Source organism: Stegodyphus dumicola, chromosome 10 (assembly GCF_044657685.1).
Source record: "Stegodyphus dumicola isolate Sdum_Otavi_A_Nest chromosome 10, ASM4465768v1".
NCBI classification, from domain to species: domain Eukaryota; kingdom Metazoa; phylum Arthropoda; class Arachnida; order Araneae; family Eresidae; genus Stegodyphus; species Stegodyphus dumicola.
Window position 1 is genome coordinate 15,591,805 of NC_140777.1, and position 19,957 is coordinate 15,611,761.

Below are 19,957 nucleotides of genomic sequence, written 5' to 3' on the forward strand. Positions count from 1 at the left end.
CATGCGCGCAGTGAAAGAAATGTTTAATAAAGTAAACAAATAAATAGTAAGCTTTTTTTTTTTTTTTTTTTTTTTTTGTAAATTTTGATACCCTTTACATCATAATTGCTCTTTATTTCATAAATTACGGTTTCATATTTTTAATTTTATAATTTCTGCATGCCATCTTACCAGATTTGAACTGATGATCTATAATCCGGAATCACCGACGTCCCGGATTAAAGACTGTATTGAATTTGAAAGATCTGCAAGGTTTTTCTATATATGCAAAACTGGATTTGCAAGGAATTCATACAGTGGCTCACACTGTTTCTGGACACTTACGTTTTTTGAAATTTGCAAACTACACTACTAATTTATTGGAGGTGCTAAGGCACAATTGTAGTAATATTCATAAATTTTGAGCACCAGTTTTGAAGGCTTAAACATAGAAGATATATTTAAACCCCTAATTCTTGTTGCCTTAGCACCTCAAATAATGGTTATTCAGTGTGTTATTTTAACTTTATAAATATTAAAGAATTAATTTTTTTTTTGGCACATGTATTGTTGCTTATGTCTTTTAAAACCCTCAGGTATTAAAAAGGGTATGGTCAAAGCAATTCTTAAAATTCATTCAAAAGATGATGAGAGAAATGAATGTGTGTATCAGAAAGGATCTTTCATTAAGTATTCAGACACAAAGATGCAATTAATATAACAGCTATGTGCAAATAATTGACTGTTTTAAACACTTAATTAATTGCATAATCCTTGACTAAAATTACATTCTTCATTCATTCTTGGCATGAATTAATTTAATGCTTTGTGTAGTAGTTTTCGATTTTGTTCCATTCCTTTTTTAAGAAATTGCATTTACTTGTGCTTTTGAAAAAATAGCACATTGCCAAGTTTTCTTCTCCAGTTCACTTGTACATGTTCCGTAAGGCTTAAGTGTGAACAATATGAAGGAATTTTAGAACTGCACAATAACTGTATGTGAACATACAGAGCTTAAAGTTTTGGATTATTATCCTGATACAATTTAAGGTGCATATTACATCCCAAGCTTGTGTGGAAATATTTTCAGACTTTCTTTATTTTTAAATTGATCTATTGTGTCTATTATCATACTTGAATTTCCCATAACTAAAGTAGAAAAATATCTCCAAACCATTGACATATCTTCGTATAATAGAAAGCAACAGTGCTTTCAGATTTAATTTTTCAATGGACTCTTGCCTCACAATAATTCTTTTCATTGATCCAAATGTAGTAAATTTTGACTAGCTTACAAATACTGCATTATGTTAATATGGTTTACAGCAAGTATAGCATCCCTTCCCCCCCCCCAACTTTTCATAATTAATTCCTTTCTTGCCTCTTAGCTGTTCTATAAATATGCTTTGACGGATTTGTATGGAGAATAAGTTTCATTACATTCAGCTGCTAGTTTTCCAGCATTAAATCTTGAGTTTTGCTTGATTTTTTTACAAACCTCCAACCTTAAATAGATCTTCATTTCAAGACAGTTTTAAATTATCCAGCCAGTATCTGTCATGTTGCAGCATCGAGCAGAGTTGGACATTTTACATCAATGCTTTTTGCATCACGTCTAAATACCCATCTAAATTTGTAAAAGAACTTGTATAGTTATCAGTTTATGTAGATCTCGCGGTCACACTTTAAGAAATGTTTTGAACACATTCTTTTACCATACACAGTTTTGAAAGCGATAAGCAACAGTATATGTACCCCCCCCAAAAAAAATTCTTTGTGAACAACTAATGTTTTTCATAAAGACATATGTTATAATATTTAGTAAGTGTATTTTGCAATTAAATTTCAGAAGCACAAGTATACAGGAAGAAGAGTAAGCCACTGTATGAATTTCCCATGAATTATGGCTTGTTTATGTATAGTGAAACTTCAGTCCACGAATTTAATTCCTTCCTGAAGGTCAACCGAAATATTCCTAAGACACAGTTTTCCCCATACGAATTATTGTAATATGTATTAATCCATTCTCAGATCACCTGATTGTTTTTAAGTTTACAACAGTACACAAGTTCCTAACTCAAACCAGTGAAAATCGGTAACTATGAAACCAAAAGCATATTATTAAACTATTAATTTAAGATATAAAATATAAGACTTAATATTAGTGAAACTAGAGAACAGAGTGTGGAAAATGGTGAGAAAAGTAGAAAATGATATGAGAAAGATGTTACTGTTTGAATGTGAAATTTCCTTCCATAAAAGTATCTGGTTAGAGGGTTCCATGGAAGGCATCTTTTTTAAATCTTTTCTTTGTCTCTTAAGTGCCATTGGACTCTTTATTTGACTTTCCTTGTGCCTGTTTCACACAAAGCTTGTTTATGATTTGCTATTGCGTATGTTTTAAAATGTTTCTAAAGTGGAAGATAGCATTGTCATTGAAAATGCTTATGCTGTAGCTTCCTACTGCTTTACTTAAGTATGATATCCTTATATGAAAACTTTGCATCATATCCCATTTAGCAAAAATTTTGTGAATCAGAGAATTAAGATTTTTTCCTCTTCTTCTGAAGATATTCCTCCCATAATTATTATTTTTTGTTCCTGCATCTGAATTTGTAAATCTTTCTTGCTGATCTCATTTTCATGGCCCTCTAATAACTTCTCTTACATCTTCATTCTAAACTTTTTAGCCTGTGGTATTGTACAAGAACTTTTCCCCCTTCTTTCTCTAGAGACATTTCTTTCACATTCATTGTTTATTATTGTTGTAAATCTTCCTCGTTGAGCTCAATTTTATATCCCTCTAATAATTTCTTCATAGCTTCAGTAGCCCACCAGCGGCCGAGCGGTAAAGTCGCTGAACACCGGTAGTTCGGTCCAAGGTTCAAATCCCGCAAACAGGCTTTCTGCATGGGCGTTTTCGTGGTTTTCCCCATGTGTAACGTGTATACAAGGCATTCCTTCTCTTAGGCAGATAACCCTAGTGTGCTTTGCCATAATTAAATAAACCAAACCAAACCAAACCAATCATGGCTTCAGTATCAACTTTCTAGACCATGATTTTTCCCAGAAAGACAAAAATGCTTAAAGTTTGCCAGCTCCATAGTTTGAGACACATTCACCGTATGAAGTTTATTTTGTTCTGATAATTTATTCATGATCTGAGGTTTCACTGTTTGGGAAGTGCCGCATATGAAATTGCATGGTATATTTAAAGCAGATGATATAGTGGTTAGTGATACAGTGAAGCTGACTGCTGTACCAATGGGCACCGTTACAAACCCCACAGAAGGCAAAGATGTTTGTAAACTTATAGTGTCTGTATGATAAGGGGGCACTTAGAATAAAGGTGAGCTGAAAGTCTTCTCCAGTGGTTGGTGGTAAGGCAAGTGGAGTGGTAAATCCTCAAACCATCCCCTGGAATGTTCTCCGTCAAAATTTGGGTGTCAGCTTAACAGTTAGCAAGGCCAATCAATAGCTAATACATACCTATAGCAATGTACAGCTTTTCCTATACAGGCTGCTGGCCTTGCTTCAACCTATCTAGGAAAAGCTCCTAGATCTTAAAAATTCAGGATATGTAAATATTAGATTAGAATAAAAAGAAATTTATTAAAAAAAATTAATCGCTTGCATGCTGAAAAGCTGGGTTTTTGTAAACATGTTGAATACTCTCAAATGAGATCTGATCCTTGGCCATCCACATTTTTATAACAAGTTCACTATTACATGAATTATTCCAAGTGGACACATTAATATTCTACTGCACAAAACACCAAACTCTTCAATTTAATATGCCAGTTTCGAAGTAATTGGTGCAACACTGAAATTTTTATTATGATTTTGGCAACCAAAGATCAAATCAAATGAGGGAAACATTTTACTAAAAAGCAAGTTTTTACTACAGGCATTCTTTAAAAATAATCTGACATATTAATCAGAAAAGAGTTAAAAAAAAATCTCCACTCAAAAAAAAAAAAAAAAAAATTTTTTTTTGAGCAATTTTTGGAGAGTTTAAAGGAGGATGCAGCAGGCCTTTTCTAGCTGTTACATATTTATGAATAATAATAATTAAAAAACTACTTTTATTCGAGTTTTAGTATTTATCAATATTTTCTTCATTTTTTGTTTTTTAATTTATAAAATACATTAAGAATAATCTAATCTAAATTAATGTCAAAGCAGAATGCTATATGTATATATGTATTTTTCGAGTTTTGAAAAGGGGAGGATGACAGTGCATGGGACAAAGCAGTTTGAGAACTACTGCCTTAGAAACTTTTCTGTACAGTAATTTTGTAGTTCGTTCCCTTTTGCCTAAGCATTCTCAGCTTCTGTGTGAAGCACTACATCTATTGTTCACTGTAATGGCAAAACTGAATAAGATTGGTCTCAGCTGCAATAAAATTGCAGTCAATGATAATTACTTGGTTACTTATGCTAAATTTTTATGCTGAATATCATCATTTGTGTACTATTCAAATGCATGAAATACATTTCATTGTTTATTTCATGGAATCATTACTCAAACTTTTAGTTTAGAATATTCACGCATTAGAAATACTACACGATTTAAAACTGTTTTACCTAATTGAAAATATCACTCTGATGAATGTGCAATACCTAAATTAAACTGTATTTATGAGTTAATGCAAAAGTTTGACTATTTTTGAAACTAATGGCATTTTTTGGCTAATTTACAAACTTATTGTTCTTTTACATAAAAAATAAAAAATCCCGTCTGCAGTTACTGTTTTACAAGGCTTTGCTCAGGTGAATGTATCTAGAATTTCAGGCTGTTGGGATAGAGAAGCTGTCATGAAGAAATCTACATTGGTAACAGTAAAACTAAAGTTTTCATTGTAGACAGCAGTTAAAACAATGTTCAGTTTTGCTTCTTTTCAGGTCCTCCCTTTGTTTTATGTTTTAAAATTAAAACTGTCTAAAAATTTCTTAATTTCAGAAACAAAACTATTTATTTTATTTGTATAATTTATGTTTATTCGTATACTGTTTTCTGGCTTATCCCACCTGGTCGACAGTAACATCAGATCAAGTCCACGAACTCATGGACTTCAAAACCGCGGAGAACATCTCCGAGACAGGACAGCAGTTGGCTTCTCTGGTAACCAATGCAAAATATTGGGTAGGAGATTGTTCTCTATTTTGGGCATAAGGGATAGACTTTAATGCCCGATATAAAACGTAGAGCTCACAGCTCAAATCTATTGCTTGCCATAGTTAGGGCAGTGCCAAGGCAGTTACCAACACATCACTAATGTATAGGGGCCTTTCTCCATGAGGAGTTGATGTGTATTTATTAAAAATAAAAGTATATAACTAAATAAACAAGAATATGAAAACAAAAAAAAATTACGCATATTTACATTTTATATATTGTTTTGTGTTATCTTTAAAAAATAAATACATATATTTTAGTTTTTTTTTTTTAAATATATAGACTGCTTTGTATGTGTGTTTAGCAAATAATTTCAGGATCCTTTCTATATCCTTGTAAAATTAGAAAACGAAACTAGCCAAAGAACATAAATTTTAGACTATGTAAATTAAATATTAATATATTTTACACTGGAATCACAAAGTGAAGTCATTTTAAAGGTATCTGGAAACAGTGTTGTCCCAAGCTCAAAAACCTTCCCCAAATTCCTGGCTTTTAGATGCGAACCTTCCAGTCTTTTGTATTACAAGGTTGCCAGATGTGGTATTATAAACTTTATGCTTGTAATTATAATAACAAAATTACATTTAAAATGAAATTACACAACACATAGAATCAAAGGAATCTCATGATTTTATTATCTTATACAAACTATACAATAACTGTTGAGACAAATTCTGGCAGTTTTCCTTTATGTCACAACCTATAACTAATCGCCCGACAATAAACTTGCCGAACGAGAAGAGCAGTCTTTCTTATGCTGGAGGTATACAGTCAATTAGTTATCATGAAGACACTGTCTGGTGCAGAAGTTTGCCTCTGATGATCTCATGGTGTAGTGTTACCCAAATTTGTTTCACTGTGAACAATCAACACACTGATACGAGGTACTTTGTACATGGACTTCAAAATATAAAACATGGCTTATTTTAAAACTATTTGGCTTTTAGCCATAATGTACATACTAAACGGGCAGACACAGAAAGCCACAACAAATCAAACTCACTATGTGAGTGCACATAAAATGCAATTATTGCATGTCACATAAAACACATAATGCTGTTGCCTTCTCTAGAACCCAGCAATTAATGGGAATTTAATAACAAAACTTTGCAGTACATTTTTTGGTTCAAAATTCAAGTGAATAGCTGTCATGGTTATTCACTTACAACCCAATGGTATTGAAAATGATTTTGAAAATTCCCCCTTAATTAGGTTACAGAAATTATACTACAAATGCACATAAAAGATTATTTTAAGCATATTTACATACACGAGTATTAAAAATTGCAAAGATTTGGCAGTTTAAAGAAAGACAAAAAGAAAAAACAAATAATTTCATATGCCGCTAAATTGTAATTCCACGAAACGTAACCCGCTTTCCCGGGAATAGCTATGGCTGCTCGGAAAACTCATTTTAATAATTTCTTCCTGAGTTGTTATTCATTTCGTAACACCACTATATATATATACATTTTCAAAATTGAAATGCATTTTAAAAATCTGAAAACAGAATTAATGCTAGTATTTATGATATGAAATGTAAGAAAGTGGAAATTAATACACAGGAAGCTTATTAGAAATATAAACACCTCTTAAAAATTAACATACAGCTGATAAAATGCACTGGGAAACTATTTAAATTTATCTATTTCAGTGAGCTAAAAAATAATTTCAGCATGCACTGCACAGCGAGTTTCTTTTTAACTATCATGACGACATCACCGGGGAATATTTTACATCTTGCGGTTAACAAGGTTAATAAGAATATTAACCCTCGAATGAGTGATAATGTATCATATACATCAGCAACATAACCACGTTTCTTTTCATCTCTAAGCTTCACCTCTCGTAGCACACTGGATATAATTTACAGAATCGAAAAACTCTACTCACTGCAATCGGTTATGAAATAAACTTATGCAGGGAAGAACATACATAAGTTTTCGATTATTTTTATTTATTTCATTGACAGAGATAATAAATATATCTTAAGCATCATTAAAAGTTCAAAATTCTTTACAAAGCTGCTGGAGAACATACGTTGTGATCCTGTGAGGTATATATTTTACTTTTTCTCACACTACAGTCAGTGGAATTTTACCAGAATAAAAACCTAATGATTTCCCTGAAAAATATTACACTGTGAACATTGTGAGACACACAAAACCTTGAATTCATGATAAAACACTGACATGCGTACAAATAAATCAACAGAACATAATAAAGAAGTCGGCCTAGGAGCGATGACGATGATCAAAGTGAATCAAATGGCAATTTGAGCAATTTTTACTCAAGTATCAACAACTTGAAGAAAATAAACTTCTGCTTAAGTTGGTACTAATATGCATTGACCCCGCAGAAAACTCATATTTTATGACATGAAAATGAGTTGTTATAACAGCAATGTAAAAATAGTTCTAAAATACAAATAAGTGAGGAGACGAAACACAGTGGAGAAATACATTGATTAAATTAAGCATAAATTAGGTGATGAGTATGTGAAATGACAATACCGACCATACAATAATGTCTTATGTAACACTGCCTAGAGTTTGTGCGATTTGATATAAAAATGAAAGTACAATCAGTTTACAGATGTGCATCCACCTGTAATGTTCAAATACAGGCACTTTGACATGGTCACAGTTAGCACTCAGTTCTCTGTGTTCAGCTGTGTTCTCTGGACCAATGAAGAAATCTTTTAGAAGCACGTGTAGACGGACCTCACTATCACGTGGTGCACAGTTCCGACCAGCGGGTTTCGAAGAAGGCTCGCATCGAATGACCGGCCTGTCCCACCGGAGAGTCATCCTCATTAAACGTCTCGCAGTTATCAAAGATTAATCGTGCATCATTTGCAAAATCTTCTCTACATTTATACCTAAAAATAAGAATAAATTCATGCTGTTTGATATAAAATTGAATAATATTATAAATATTATGGTTTTATTCATATTTCTTTTAATTTTCAAAATTAAGACGAAGAAAATGCAGTTTCTTTTTTCATTTCAAAATTAAGATTTGCGTTTTAACGTAAAATGTACTCTTCTTGGCACTACAGTAAGCGCCAATTAATGTGATCATGTTTGCCCACAACTATTTCAATGATGTTATATGATGAGGGGAAAATATCTTTTCAAAAAGCAATGGAATTTAACTAATTTAATATAAATATAAGCAGGAAAGCATAACTAATTACTTTTTTGGCATTTTATTAGGGAAAGACATAAATTTCTCTATATGTTCATAATGTCTTTAATGGAAAAGTTCATTTATAAATGGTTCGTAATGTTTCTGGAAATTACTTGACTGATATTGAATCCCTAATCTTATTCTTGAAGAGCAATCCTCATTGAAACAAAACGTGGCAAGGTTAAATTAAAAATCAGGCAGGAAAATCAACTTTATTAGATGTTTCTCTGGACTTTTTTTCCAAAAGCATGGGACAAGGAATTTTTCCCTTCTTCCCCTTTTCTCCTGAAGAGGAGGGACCTGTGTCTGACCACCCTCAAAACTGATAGAGTTATTCAGAATGCAAGCCACAATAAAGTTGCTTTTAGTTTTCTGGCTTTATTTTACAAGGTTGATTAAAATCAAAACCAAGCATATGGTGACTTAACTGGTAACCCTTCTCTGTCACTTTGCAATTTTTATTATCTATTTTGATCGTATTTGATGACTTGACTGCAGTTTAAAAAAATATTCTATAATATTTTGACCATATTAACTTAATGAGTTATCAAAATAAGAGATGTATTTTCCATTTTTACTTTAGTATGCAAATGGGTGGAACATCAACAATTCGATAACAATGTTCAAATGATAAGATTCTGCTCCATCAAGGTTTGCAAGATGTTCTCATAATACTCTACAGACCTTTCAAGAAGAGGCTCATCTCCTAGGCTGCTGGAATCACCATTGAATGCTTATTTGTCCAATATCCATAACCGCATTAATATTTGTATTACAAAATATTTAATTGAACTCGTACAGGAAAATATGTCAAATATGATTCTCTGCTGTTTAATAGCTTTGAAAAAATAATTATTAAAATCGAACTGCACTCATCACAATTTGCATTAAAAATACGAACAATCTTGTAGAAATTTGATGCTGGTGGCTTATCTTCTCATTTTCTTACTTTTAGGACCAAGGTGTTTGGTTACAGAGTACTTTTGCAAATTTATTGCAATTACCTCCATGTCATAATTAAGAAAAACAAATTAAATAAGAGTGAGCATTAGCTAAATAAAAAAGAAAGAGAACTGTTATGGGGTTTAACACAGGAGAGGTCACCATGGGACAAGAATAAAAGATCGACCATGAGTACGGCAGGAAAGGAAGCCCCGTGGAGATGAGAACGTGTAGTGAATCGAGGTGCTAAATGTAAACAATTACCAGCATGCATCAGCATGAATGGTAATGAAGGAGTTGAAAAAGGTGTTCAGGTGTGAACAAAGCCTGGCTTCGGGAAAGGTAGGTGTGCTCGAAACAGTTGCTTGATCAGTGCTGAATAATTAGAAAGATTACAACACGATCTTTTCTTGATGAGATCAACAAGTGACACCAAATGAAGAAAGTGTGTCTATAGTATATGGAAACCAATGCCAATATCAAATTAAAATATATATTTTCCATAATTCAGGAAAATTTACCAATTATCATAAAATAACCATGCCTATATTAAATACTACCTTATTACGAGGGTAAGTTGAAAAATAAGTTTCCCCTGTCGACTGTGGTCAGAGTTGTGTATGAAAGTCAAAAAATAGAATGAGACATTAAAGATATGACATACCTTTATTTTATTATTCTCGTACGAGTACGTTGAGACATTTGTCATATCGCTTGATAAGCTCCAAAAAGTCCTCCACTTTTTGTGGAGTAACACTTTGCATATGGAAGAAGCGTTGAACGGCTATGGGCGAAAGGCGACACAGCAGGAAAACATGCAAGTCACGGATACACCATTGGGTAAAGGTTGCTGCAAATCAAGCAGATGGCGTTGCAGTGCCTGTGCAAAGCGGAGAGCAGCCTCTCATTTGAGCCCCGGTAGGTATGGAGAGAAAGTGCATTTTGAATTCGTGGTCAAAGGAGGAAGTGAGAGCGGTTATCCGCTATGAATGGGCACGTGGAGTATCAGGAACAGAAATTCATAACCACCTCGTGGAAGTCTATGGGCCAGGTTTGATGTCGAAGCAAATGGTGCGGAGATGGTCGCACATTCAGTGATGGATGTCAGCAAGTGGAGGACATACCGAGAGCTGACGGACGCACACGGCCACTACAGATGCAAATGTCAGGAAGGTGGATGACATGATTGGAGCGAACTGGCGTATCACCATGGATGAAGTAGCGGAAGAACTTGGAATCTCACATGAGCGAGCTCAAAACATCATCCACGACATTCTTCGATACAGAAAATTGTCAGCACGATTGACCTCGACACACAAGGAACAACGCATGGGAATCAGCCTGGAACATCTCGTGCGTTACCATGAAGATGGCAATGACTTTCTGTTTCGGATTGTGACGGGCTATGAAACGTGGGTCCACCATTTCACGCCAGAATCGAAGGCCGCATCTATGGAGTGGAAACATCCGTCATCACCTGTCCGAAACAACTCCCTCTGCAGGTAAAGTGCTCCTCACAGTTTTCTGGGACGCCCAAGGAGTTTTTGTTGCTGGACTTTTTGGAGTTTGGAACCATCAATGCTACGCGCTACTGTGACACCCTGTCGAAATTGAAAGAGGCAATTCAGAAAAAGCGGCCTGGCCTGCTCACATCTGGCGTTCTGCTGTTGGATGACAATGCCAGACCACATTCGGCGACAGCAACGCAAAACCATATTGCAACTCTTGGTTGGGAGCGCCTACACCATCCGCCATACAGTCCTGATCTCGCACCAAGCGACTTCCATCTGTTTCCGGCTTTGAAGAAAAATCTCGGGGAAAGGCGCTTTGGAAGCAATACTGAAGTGAAACAAGCCGTTCAACGCTTCTTCCATATGCAAAGCCCCGATTTTTTCCTGGAGGGCTTTTTGAAGCTTATCAAGCGATATGACAAATGTCTCAATGTACTTGGTACCTATGTGGAAAAATAAAGGTATGTCATATCTTTAATGTCTCATTCTATTTTTTGACTTTCATACACAACTCTGACCACAGTCGACAGGGAAAACTTATTTTTCAACTTACCCTTGTAATATTTTGCTTCAGGTGAAGTAACTTATTAAACAAGTTCAGTTTACCATGGAGCATGGAAATGGCAAACTTAATTAGTACTACCCCAATTCAAATATATCACACTCATCAATCTACACTCATGTCCAATATCAATCTACACTCATGTCCATAAATTAAAGATAATTCGGAGTAACGCGGAAATTGAACTCTAAAATAAATATATCACCTGTAAAATCACTACACACATCTTCAAGAATCATATGCAAATTTCAGGAAGTAACCAGATGACACCGATGGTACGTCACAATGACGAGAATGTAAGAGAGTGATATATAAGGAATACAGGCAAAGAAGTAAAATTGTTCGCAGGCGCTTTATAAGCATTTCAGTGCAATAACCGAATAGTTATGATACAAAGGAAGCATTTGGACGATTTTTTAAGTGGTAGAATTATCGGCCGTCTGGAATGTGGGCGTACCCAACTGGAAGTATCAGACGAACTTGGAATTGCCCAGAGTGTAATCTCCAGGCTTTGCCAATGATTCCAAGATGATGGTAATGTGAGTGTACGTTACAGCGCAGGTCGCCCTTGAGTTACAACGTCGATTGAGGACCAGTATTTGGCAGTTACTGCCAAAAGAAACAGGCGGAGCACAGCCTCAGACCTGTCTCGTCAGCTCTCTTCAGCCACTGGTACGACAATTTCAAGGCAGACCGTGTACAGATGCTTAGGGCAGATTGGTCTATATGCTCGTAGACCTGTCAGATGCGTTCCACTTACTGCAACTCACTGTCGCCTGCGGTTAGCCTGGAGTAGAGAGCATGCATTGTGGACACCGCAATAGTGGGCTTGTGTGATGTTTTTCGACGAGTCCAGGTTTAGCCTGCAGTCTGATTCTTGCCGGACTCTCATATGGAGAGCTCCAGGTACCCGTTAACACCATGAAAACATCATTGCACGACACCATTACGGTAGTGCAGGAGTGCTGGTTTGGGGTGGAATTATTCTGGGTTCCAGAACTGACCTGCATGTTCAAATTGGAACCATGACAAGCCAAATCTAGTGGGACGTCATTCTGGAACAACACGTACGTTTGTTTCGGGGCGCCATGGGCGCACAATATGTGTTTATGGATGACAATGCCCGTCCTCACCGTGCAAACATAGTAAGCGAATGCCTTCAATCGGAGGATATCACCCGTATGGAATGGCCAGCATTCTCACCGGACTTGAATCCAGTAGAGAACGTGTGGGACATGCTTGGCCGAGGAGTTGCAGCCCGTCAACCTCCTCGTACATATTTACTGGAACTTCGGAGAGCATTGCTTTTTGAGTGGTGTAATATCCCCCAAGATCAGATCGATAATTTGATACTCAGCATGCCTAGGCGTTGTACGGACTGTATTGCATCGTCTGGGAGACATAAATGTATTAACAATCAACCAACCATGTAATATTGGTTTTTTGTAAATAGTTTTTTTTTTTTTTTTTTTTTTTTTTTTTGTAATTTGCTCGAGGGAGAAAAAAATCGCTATTTTTTTAATAATATCAAACATATAGCATCTTTTTTTGTTCTTTACCTTTTGTTTAATAATAATTCAAATTTATTTTGCTTCTAACTCTTCCTTTGCCTGATTTTGCATTAATTTATGTTATCCTTAATTTATGGACATGAGTGTAGTTCAATTCCCAGAACTTATATGGTAACATTATTGACAGATAAGTCTTTACATGTCTATGTAGCCATACTGTGCAATATTGTGTATTCTGATTCCACTGTCTGACTGATACAGGTGCACTTTTAGGCCATATTTCTGCAGTTATTCAAGATGCAAGGAACTATCCTTTTCTTGAAAGAAGGTGCAAAAACTTCAGAAAATTTTCTGTGTCTATAAGAAGTATTCTGGTTCACAAATTCGAAAAAAATCTTTGCGTTTTTGATTTGAGAATTTAACAATGCCATGGGGAGAGAGAAGAAAGATATCCAAAAAGGTTTTTTGAGGATTGTTTAAAAAATAAATTTTTCACAAAGTGTATTAAATTAAACGGGGATTATGCTGAAAAACTGAATTACAGTACTGGTGAAAATTAATCAAATAAAAAAATTATACCTAAATTTCTAGAACTTTGGAAATGTCCTATGTACATATACGAGTTAAGGAAGATCACATTTCCTATGAATGTCAAAAATCTTAACTTGGTTCTGGTATCCCTCTCTCCCAACATTCGTCATACACAGTTATGTATTATGATGCTTTGTAAAACTCTGCATAAATTTATTCAATTTTATATAACGCTTTTTGAGAAAAAAGGTATTTCTGTGCACATTAAGATAATTTTGGATATATATCTAAGTGACAAAGTTATGATTTTATTAATGGAAATTCTGATTTAACTGAGCTCACTTTGAGATTAGTTGTCGTAGTCAATGTTTTGTTAAACCACTTTTTCATTCAATCACAATGTTTCTCATTAAATACATAAACTCCAGAATACCATTTATGTGGAAAATTTGTATAAAATAAAAATTATGTCATACATATATTTCAGCGTATTAAAAAAAACATACTGGAACACAAAGGAAAATTTTTTTTGGAGAGCGGTCTTCTTCAGAATGTAACAAACATAAAATAAATTCAATGATATGAAATGTACATCTATAATTAAGGAATTAAAAAGTGATCAAAACTGCTATAATTAAAGTAATCACTCCCTAAAGAGAATGGTGGCTTTACCATTTAGAAATTAATGCACTAATTAAATACAACAAGCATTAATATCTTTGAAGACAGTGCACTTACACAGAATGAAATTGTAATTAACGCAAATGTTTACTGTAACTAACACTAATGTTACAATTGTTTATTGTAACTAACACTAATGTTACAATAAAGAGAAAAAAGTACAGCAGCAAATAAGAGAGGATTTCTAGCATAAAAGAATTTAGATATTAAATCCAATATCAGCAGTCTGGAAAGGGAGGAAAGAAAATATACTTACTGGCCAGCTTCGAGTCGAGCACGCATGGTGGCGATGTCCATCGGTTTCTTGATTACTTTTCGGTAAGTAGGAAATTGTTTTGTGTTGACGGGAGTTAAGAAAGGCCATGCGTCTTCATGCTTCTCCAATTCATCAAGAATTGTACTGAAATCATGGTATTGAAAAAATTAACAAAATTTCCAGTAAACTGTGATTACATATTATTAATTTGTTATTAGTTCTGAATGAAATACAGATAATGGAAACAGAACATATCTCTATATATAGGAGACAGGTAGTTTCTTCCACAGTCAAAAAAAAACTGGTTGGAAGAAATATGTGGAAGACTAATTTTTGAGCTTGTTTATATTATTACACCTAAATTTTATTCATATGTAACAATTAAATCTAGCACTAATTTAAATATTCTCATTGTCTGTGTAATTTGAATAGTCTTATTTGCATGCTTGCAATAACCTTTTCTTGTTAATATACATATATATATACACACCCACAAACATATACAGTACTAAGTCTGAGATCTGGAATCGTATGGACTTTGGTGATTCTAGATTTTAAATATAGGCAGATTATACATAAATATAGCATGGAGCTTTGCTTTGCTTAGGAGAATGCTACTTCATCCCAAAAGCGAATGGGACTATTCACCATCAAGATATATTTTTTCTTTACATGCCTATATTATATTAAGTTTATTTAGTTTAATAATTTTGTTTACCTATTATATACTTCAGGCTCTCTAACATTTTTAAACAAAAAAGGTTGCAATGAAATGCATATTCTAAAATGACCAAAATATTTCCTAGAACTAATCAATAAATATCTATGGAATAATATATAAAATGTTTTTGTATACAATTTTATACAGATTGTTACACACGACAAAAGTTAACTTATTTTTTTAATTTTAAGAGAGTAAGTAATGCGCTAACAAGATTCCAAAGTAATTCCATTTTGAATTATTAAGATTTCATAAAAATGGGAATTCCCCACTTGCATGAGTGATTTCTCAGAAGTAGCTGATTAATTTTTCCAGAAATTTTGATGAATTGTGTAAGCATAGCATTTGCAGAATTTCAGAAATAATAACATAACAGAATATCTCAGATGTTCAGCCCACAGTTATAAAAGGCATTAATTTTTGTTTTATTTGATATTGACACAATTTTCAAACTAACTATTGTAATTTTCTTTCTGTAAATGGTAACTAATTAATATCTTAAAGTTCAATTACTACTTTTTTTAATGCAAATAGTACAAAAATACTTAACTTTTTTTTTTTTTTTTTTTTTTTTTTTTTAAGAATTTAGAAGATGCCGATATGCAACAATTTATAGTGAAAACATTTTTAGAATTTCCTACTCATAGAGGCAACAAAGGCGTCAAAATGCCTAGCAGTGGCTCTTCACACAACCGCTGAAGGCCTAAAAGTGTCATCCCGGCCAACATTAATACAAATTTAATTAATGTGTTGACAGTACGACTCCCTAGACAGCAAGTGTTTTGAAATTATACGCAGGAATCTTAGTTAGTCATGAGAAAAATAACATTTATAGCATACTTGCTTCCTTTTGTCAGTATTATATTCTCCACTTCTAGATTTTGTAAGAGATGTGATTTTTTGTGTGTTATTATTGTATTATTTCATTAATTAATTTATTTTTTGGCTGGTGGTCTGCAGTTCTAGATATTGGATGTCTGGGTTTCAGATTTTGTATTGTATTAGCAATGAGATTTTCTTTCATGTTTAAATTTCCATTCATATCAATAACAGAAGCCACAAAAATAACTATTTACAAAAAACATACAGATGAAATGAATTAAAAAAGAAACAAATATTAAACTAAACCTACATCATTAAAAAAACTGTGTAATAATTTTTTTTTTTTTTTTTTTTTTTTGGTTTTTGCATGCAATAATAACGTATGTCACAGTTTTGAATGCTCATACTGAAAGAGGAGACAAATTTGTTCTAATGCTGCTAAATTCAGTCGCAGTTACATTATACAGTTCATGAGAAATTTTTGAAGTGACACATTTGGCACTATTATATAAGATTTAATGTAATGCAATGGCATTACACGAAAGAATGGTTTTGGAAGTGGTGTTATTCTTGGCAGAATAGGCAAGTTCATTCCAGAAGGAGAAAACTGACCAGAAAAAAAAATCTTTTTTTGCTTATTTTATGCATACTTATACTTTGTTCATGTTTAACACTACCGCATAACAATAAATTTATACATTTTCAATACATGTGTGGAAAAAGAAAAAAATTAAAACAAAATATTGTAAATATAATTGAAAGATATATATAAAATTAAAATAATCCTAAAAACTAATACTTTACTATACAAATAAAAAAATTATAAAGTCATAAATCAGAATAATTTTCTCATTGGCCCCAAACATGCTCAAGATGAAAGAGGTTCACTGAAATAATACATCCATAAATAAAAGAGAATTCAACCACGCTCTTCTTCGCTGTATTTTTGGAGAAAATTAATTACATGTATGCAGGTACCCTAAAATAATTATTTAAACAAATTTTTGCACTTTTGATTATGGGTCATTGTTAATTATAAACCTTGGCAACATTATGCAATGTTATTCCATCACAGGTTGTTGCTACTTCATGTGCTAATGTCGACTGTATAGCGGAGACAACTCTGAGAAATTGACAAATCTGCATTCATTCTCTTATCTATTTCACATTGGCTATAGAGACTACGTACTGAAGCCATATGGTTAACTATTAAATCAGCAAGGAACAGAACAACAAATTGACGAGGTCTGTCATTTCCTGCTCCCTATTAAGTAACATACTTTAAATCTCCATAACTAACTAAATTTTTTTAGCATTATTTAACACAGTGAACATGTGGAGCACATATGTCCCAGCCCTTTCATCATTATTATTTAATTGTCAAAATTTCTATTTTATTCAGGGTTCATAGCCACATTTTAGTTAAAAAAATAAGCACCTATAAGCACTTTTCAAGCACATTTTAAGGAAAAAATAAGCACCTGTCTAATTACATTATACACAACTGCATAACCTTAAAAGAAAAATTAGACTTGTAATTTAAAATATGAGCAATGCAATATTTCTTAAGAGAATGAGCATTACCTCAACAATGGAAAAAAAATTAACTTTTTTTTTTAAATTTTAAATGACAGTTCAATTTACAGAATTAGTTTACGATGAGAGGAAAAAAAACTATGCAGAACTAAACTATATTACAAAATTTAATGATGATATTTCAGTTGAAAATATAGAAAATAAATAATAATAAGCCATATTAATTGTATTCGTTTGGCACCTAATAATAAATACAATTTATTTTTCCACTCATATTAATATTTAAATAATTTAACTTAAAACAAAATTTTGAACATTTTCTAAATTTTCATTGCATAACAGTTTTCCCTTAACATATATCCCAAGCAAAGTAATTTAAGTAAAAAAGAGGCACATTTCTGAAATCAGAAGACGGGAAATTGCTTCATTCAGTCATCCTTTAACAGTAAAAGCTTAACTAACCAGCATACTCGGAAATTCCCGAATTTTCCGGATAGTAACTGGAAAAAGAGGAGTGGGGGAGATTGTAGCCGTTCTTTAGATTTAAATTTAGGCTAAATAAATGATTTTGACATTTCGATATGTGCATCCTATAAAAACCAACGGAACTGAGAAATATTCTGCTTAGAAAGCACAGTAAAACTCTTTTAAGTGTTCATAAACAACTGAACAGACTGAACATCAAAATTAATTATCAATGCAAAATACCGCAAACGTTATTGCGCAATATGTGCGGCGTAATTCTTCCATATGTGATATTACACAATCGGAATCAACACCTGCCGGTATTCGGAGAAAGAAGAACTAAATAAAGGAAAAGAAAGAGACTTACTAATCTGGGCTGTTTCTGATTCTAATTTTCAACAGACTGTATTAAATTTCCGGAATAGAATCAATCTTCGCTTGGGTTGGGTAGACCGCAAAAACTTTTAGTCCTATTCAAGATTGGACAGAGACAAAAAAAGTCTGCTGCTTCAATATTAGAGATTTTGCGGAGAAACTCCCAACCTCCGTACTGTATAATGTATTGGCAAAGAAAACGAAATTATTTTGACTATTCGATTACTTTCCTTTTATTTAAGGCATTCCGAATATTATTCCTTAGAAATCTAATCTGTGTAAAAACACACCCATTTTTGGAAGTTTATCTATACTTCAGCAGTTACTGCAATTACATTATTATAAATATTCATACATATGCTCATAATATAAGCATAACGATCATAATAAACACGAATATGAACTGACCACTCAGAACGAGAATGCAAATTTATTAAAATGTTGATAGAAATTCAAATGTGTGTAGTATTTGGGTGAGAGGAAAAGAATACCGAATGTACCGGGTTTTCGCAATTCTTTGGCCAATAGAATGACGTGCACCTTTCGCAATTCTTTTGGCCAATAGAACGACGTGCACTTGTCTGTACTCTCGTGCGCACCATAGGTTATGTTAATGCAGAGGAAGGGGGGGAAAGCAATTTTCGAAAGTATGATTCACCATCTGACGTTGCATATAAGGAAAAAAAGTTGTTTATTTAGTTTCGGCTTTGGTACGGGAAAAATATGCGCGTTCATTAAAAACAAAGGATTAAAAAAAAAAGCTCTAAAAGCATAAAATAAGCACTAATAAACAAAAAATTAAAGAAAAAGTAAGCACCTATAAGGGCCTTTATATTTTATTTTCAAATATAAGGACTTATAAGCACTTGTAAGGACCGCTACGAACTCTGTTATTGTTAGCAATCTTATGAATGTAACCCGATTTTAGTAAGAGCAATTAAAGAAAAATAATGTTGAGGTGCAGATACAAGTAGATGGTATATTGGAATTTCACCATTGATTGTTCATGAATAATTTCACTCCTCTAAGTGTGCAGCCATGTCCCCCAATTTTGATGGAGAATGCCACAGGAAAATGCTGAATAGATCTGAAGGTTTCCCGCTTCTCTTCTTCAAGCACTGAAACACTCAAGAGACTTCAGAGTTTACCAATATTTTTATTATCCTTATGACATACAGACACTAGTACTTACAAATATCCATGCCTTCTCCGGGATTCAAACCTGGGCCAACCACCATCACTAAACACTAAACCAATGAGGGTAGCAGTGTAGTATCATCACAATCATCTCTTGGCCTGCCAATTTCCAGACTTTTTTCTTAATCAAACACATATGGGACACATTAAGACACTATTTACAGTAACATGCTTGAACTTGCTCAGTATCTGAAATTCTGCATGCCAACATTCAGTGTTTGTATAAGTCCATAGTAGACCAAATAACTTTTACAAAAAGTGGTTATAAATAACTGTAATATGTAATAATGCTGGCTTCCAATGAATAAATATACAAGATGCTCAGAGAAGAAATGTTGAAAAAAGAGTGACACGTATATCTGAAATTAATGTACACTATGGCTTATATAGCTGGAAGGACCCCCCAAAATTATGTTTGCCAGGAAGACTGGCATAAAAAAAGGATTTCTTCGATTTGTTTCAGTAAAGTTTGTAAAGGAAACAGTGTCATTAAG

At 33.4% G+C, this 19,957-nt stretch overlaps 1 protein-coding gene and 1 long non-coding RNA gene across 20 annotated transcripts in view; one reads left to right on the forward strand and one right to left on the reverse strand.

The window, feature by feature from the left end:
- The window catches only part of LOC118193847 (uncharacterized), a 95,335-nt gene extending 85,999 nt beyond the window's left edge, over positions 1–9,336 (forward strand). The window contains exon 3 of the long non-coding RNA XR_004759002.2: positions 8,937–9,336. This is a non-coding gene — a long non-coding RNA (uncharacterized LOC118193847). The remainder of the gene's footprint in view (positions 1–8,936) is intronic.
- The window catches only part of LOC118193846 (bromodomain adjacent to zinc finger domain protein 2B-like), a 356,880-nt gene continuing 342,696 nt past the window's right edge, over positions 5,774–19,957 (reverse strand). For all 19 annotated transcript variants that reach the window (XM_085824642.1, XM_085824639.1, XM_085824657.1 and 16 more), the window contains 2 exons: positions 14,348–14,491; positions 5,774–8,042 (listed from right to left, as the gene is read on the reverse strand). In XM_085824642.1, the coding sequence (XP_085680768.1) occupies positions 7,892–8,042; positions 14,348–14,491 (295 nt within the window). In that variant the 3' untranslated portion in view covers positions 5,774–7,891. The remainder of the gene's footprint in view (positions 8,043–14,347; positions 14,492–19,957) is intronic.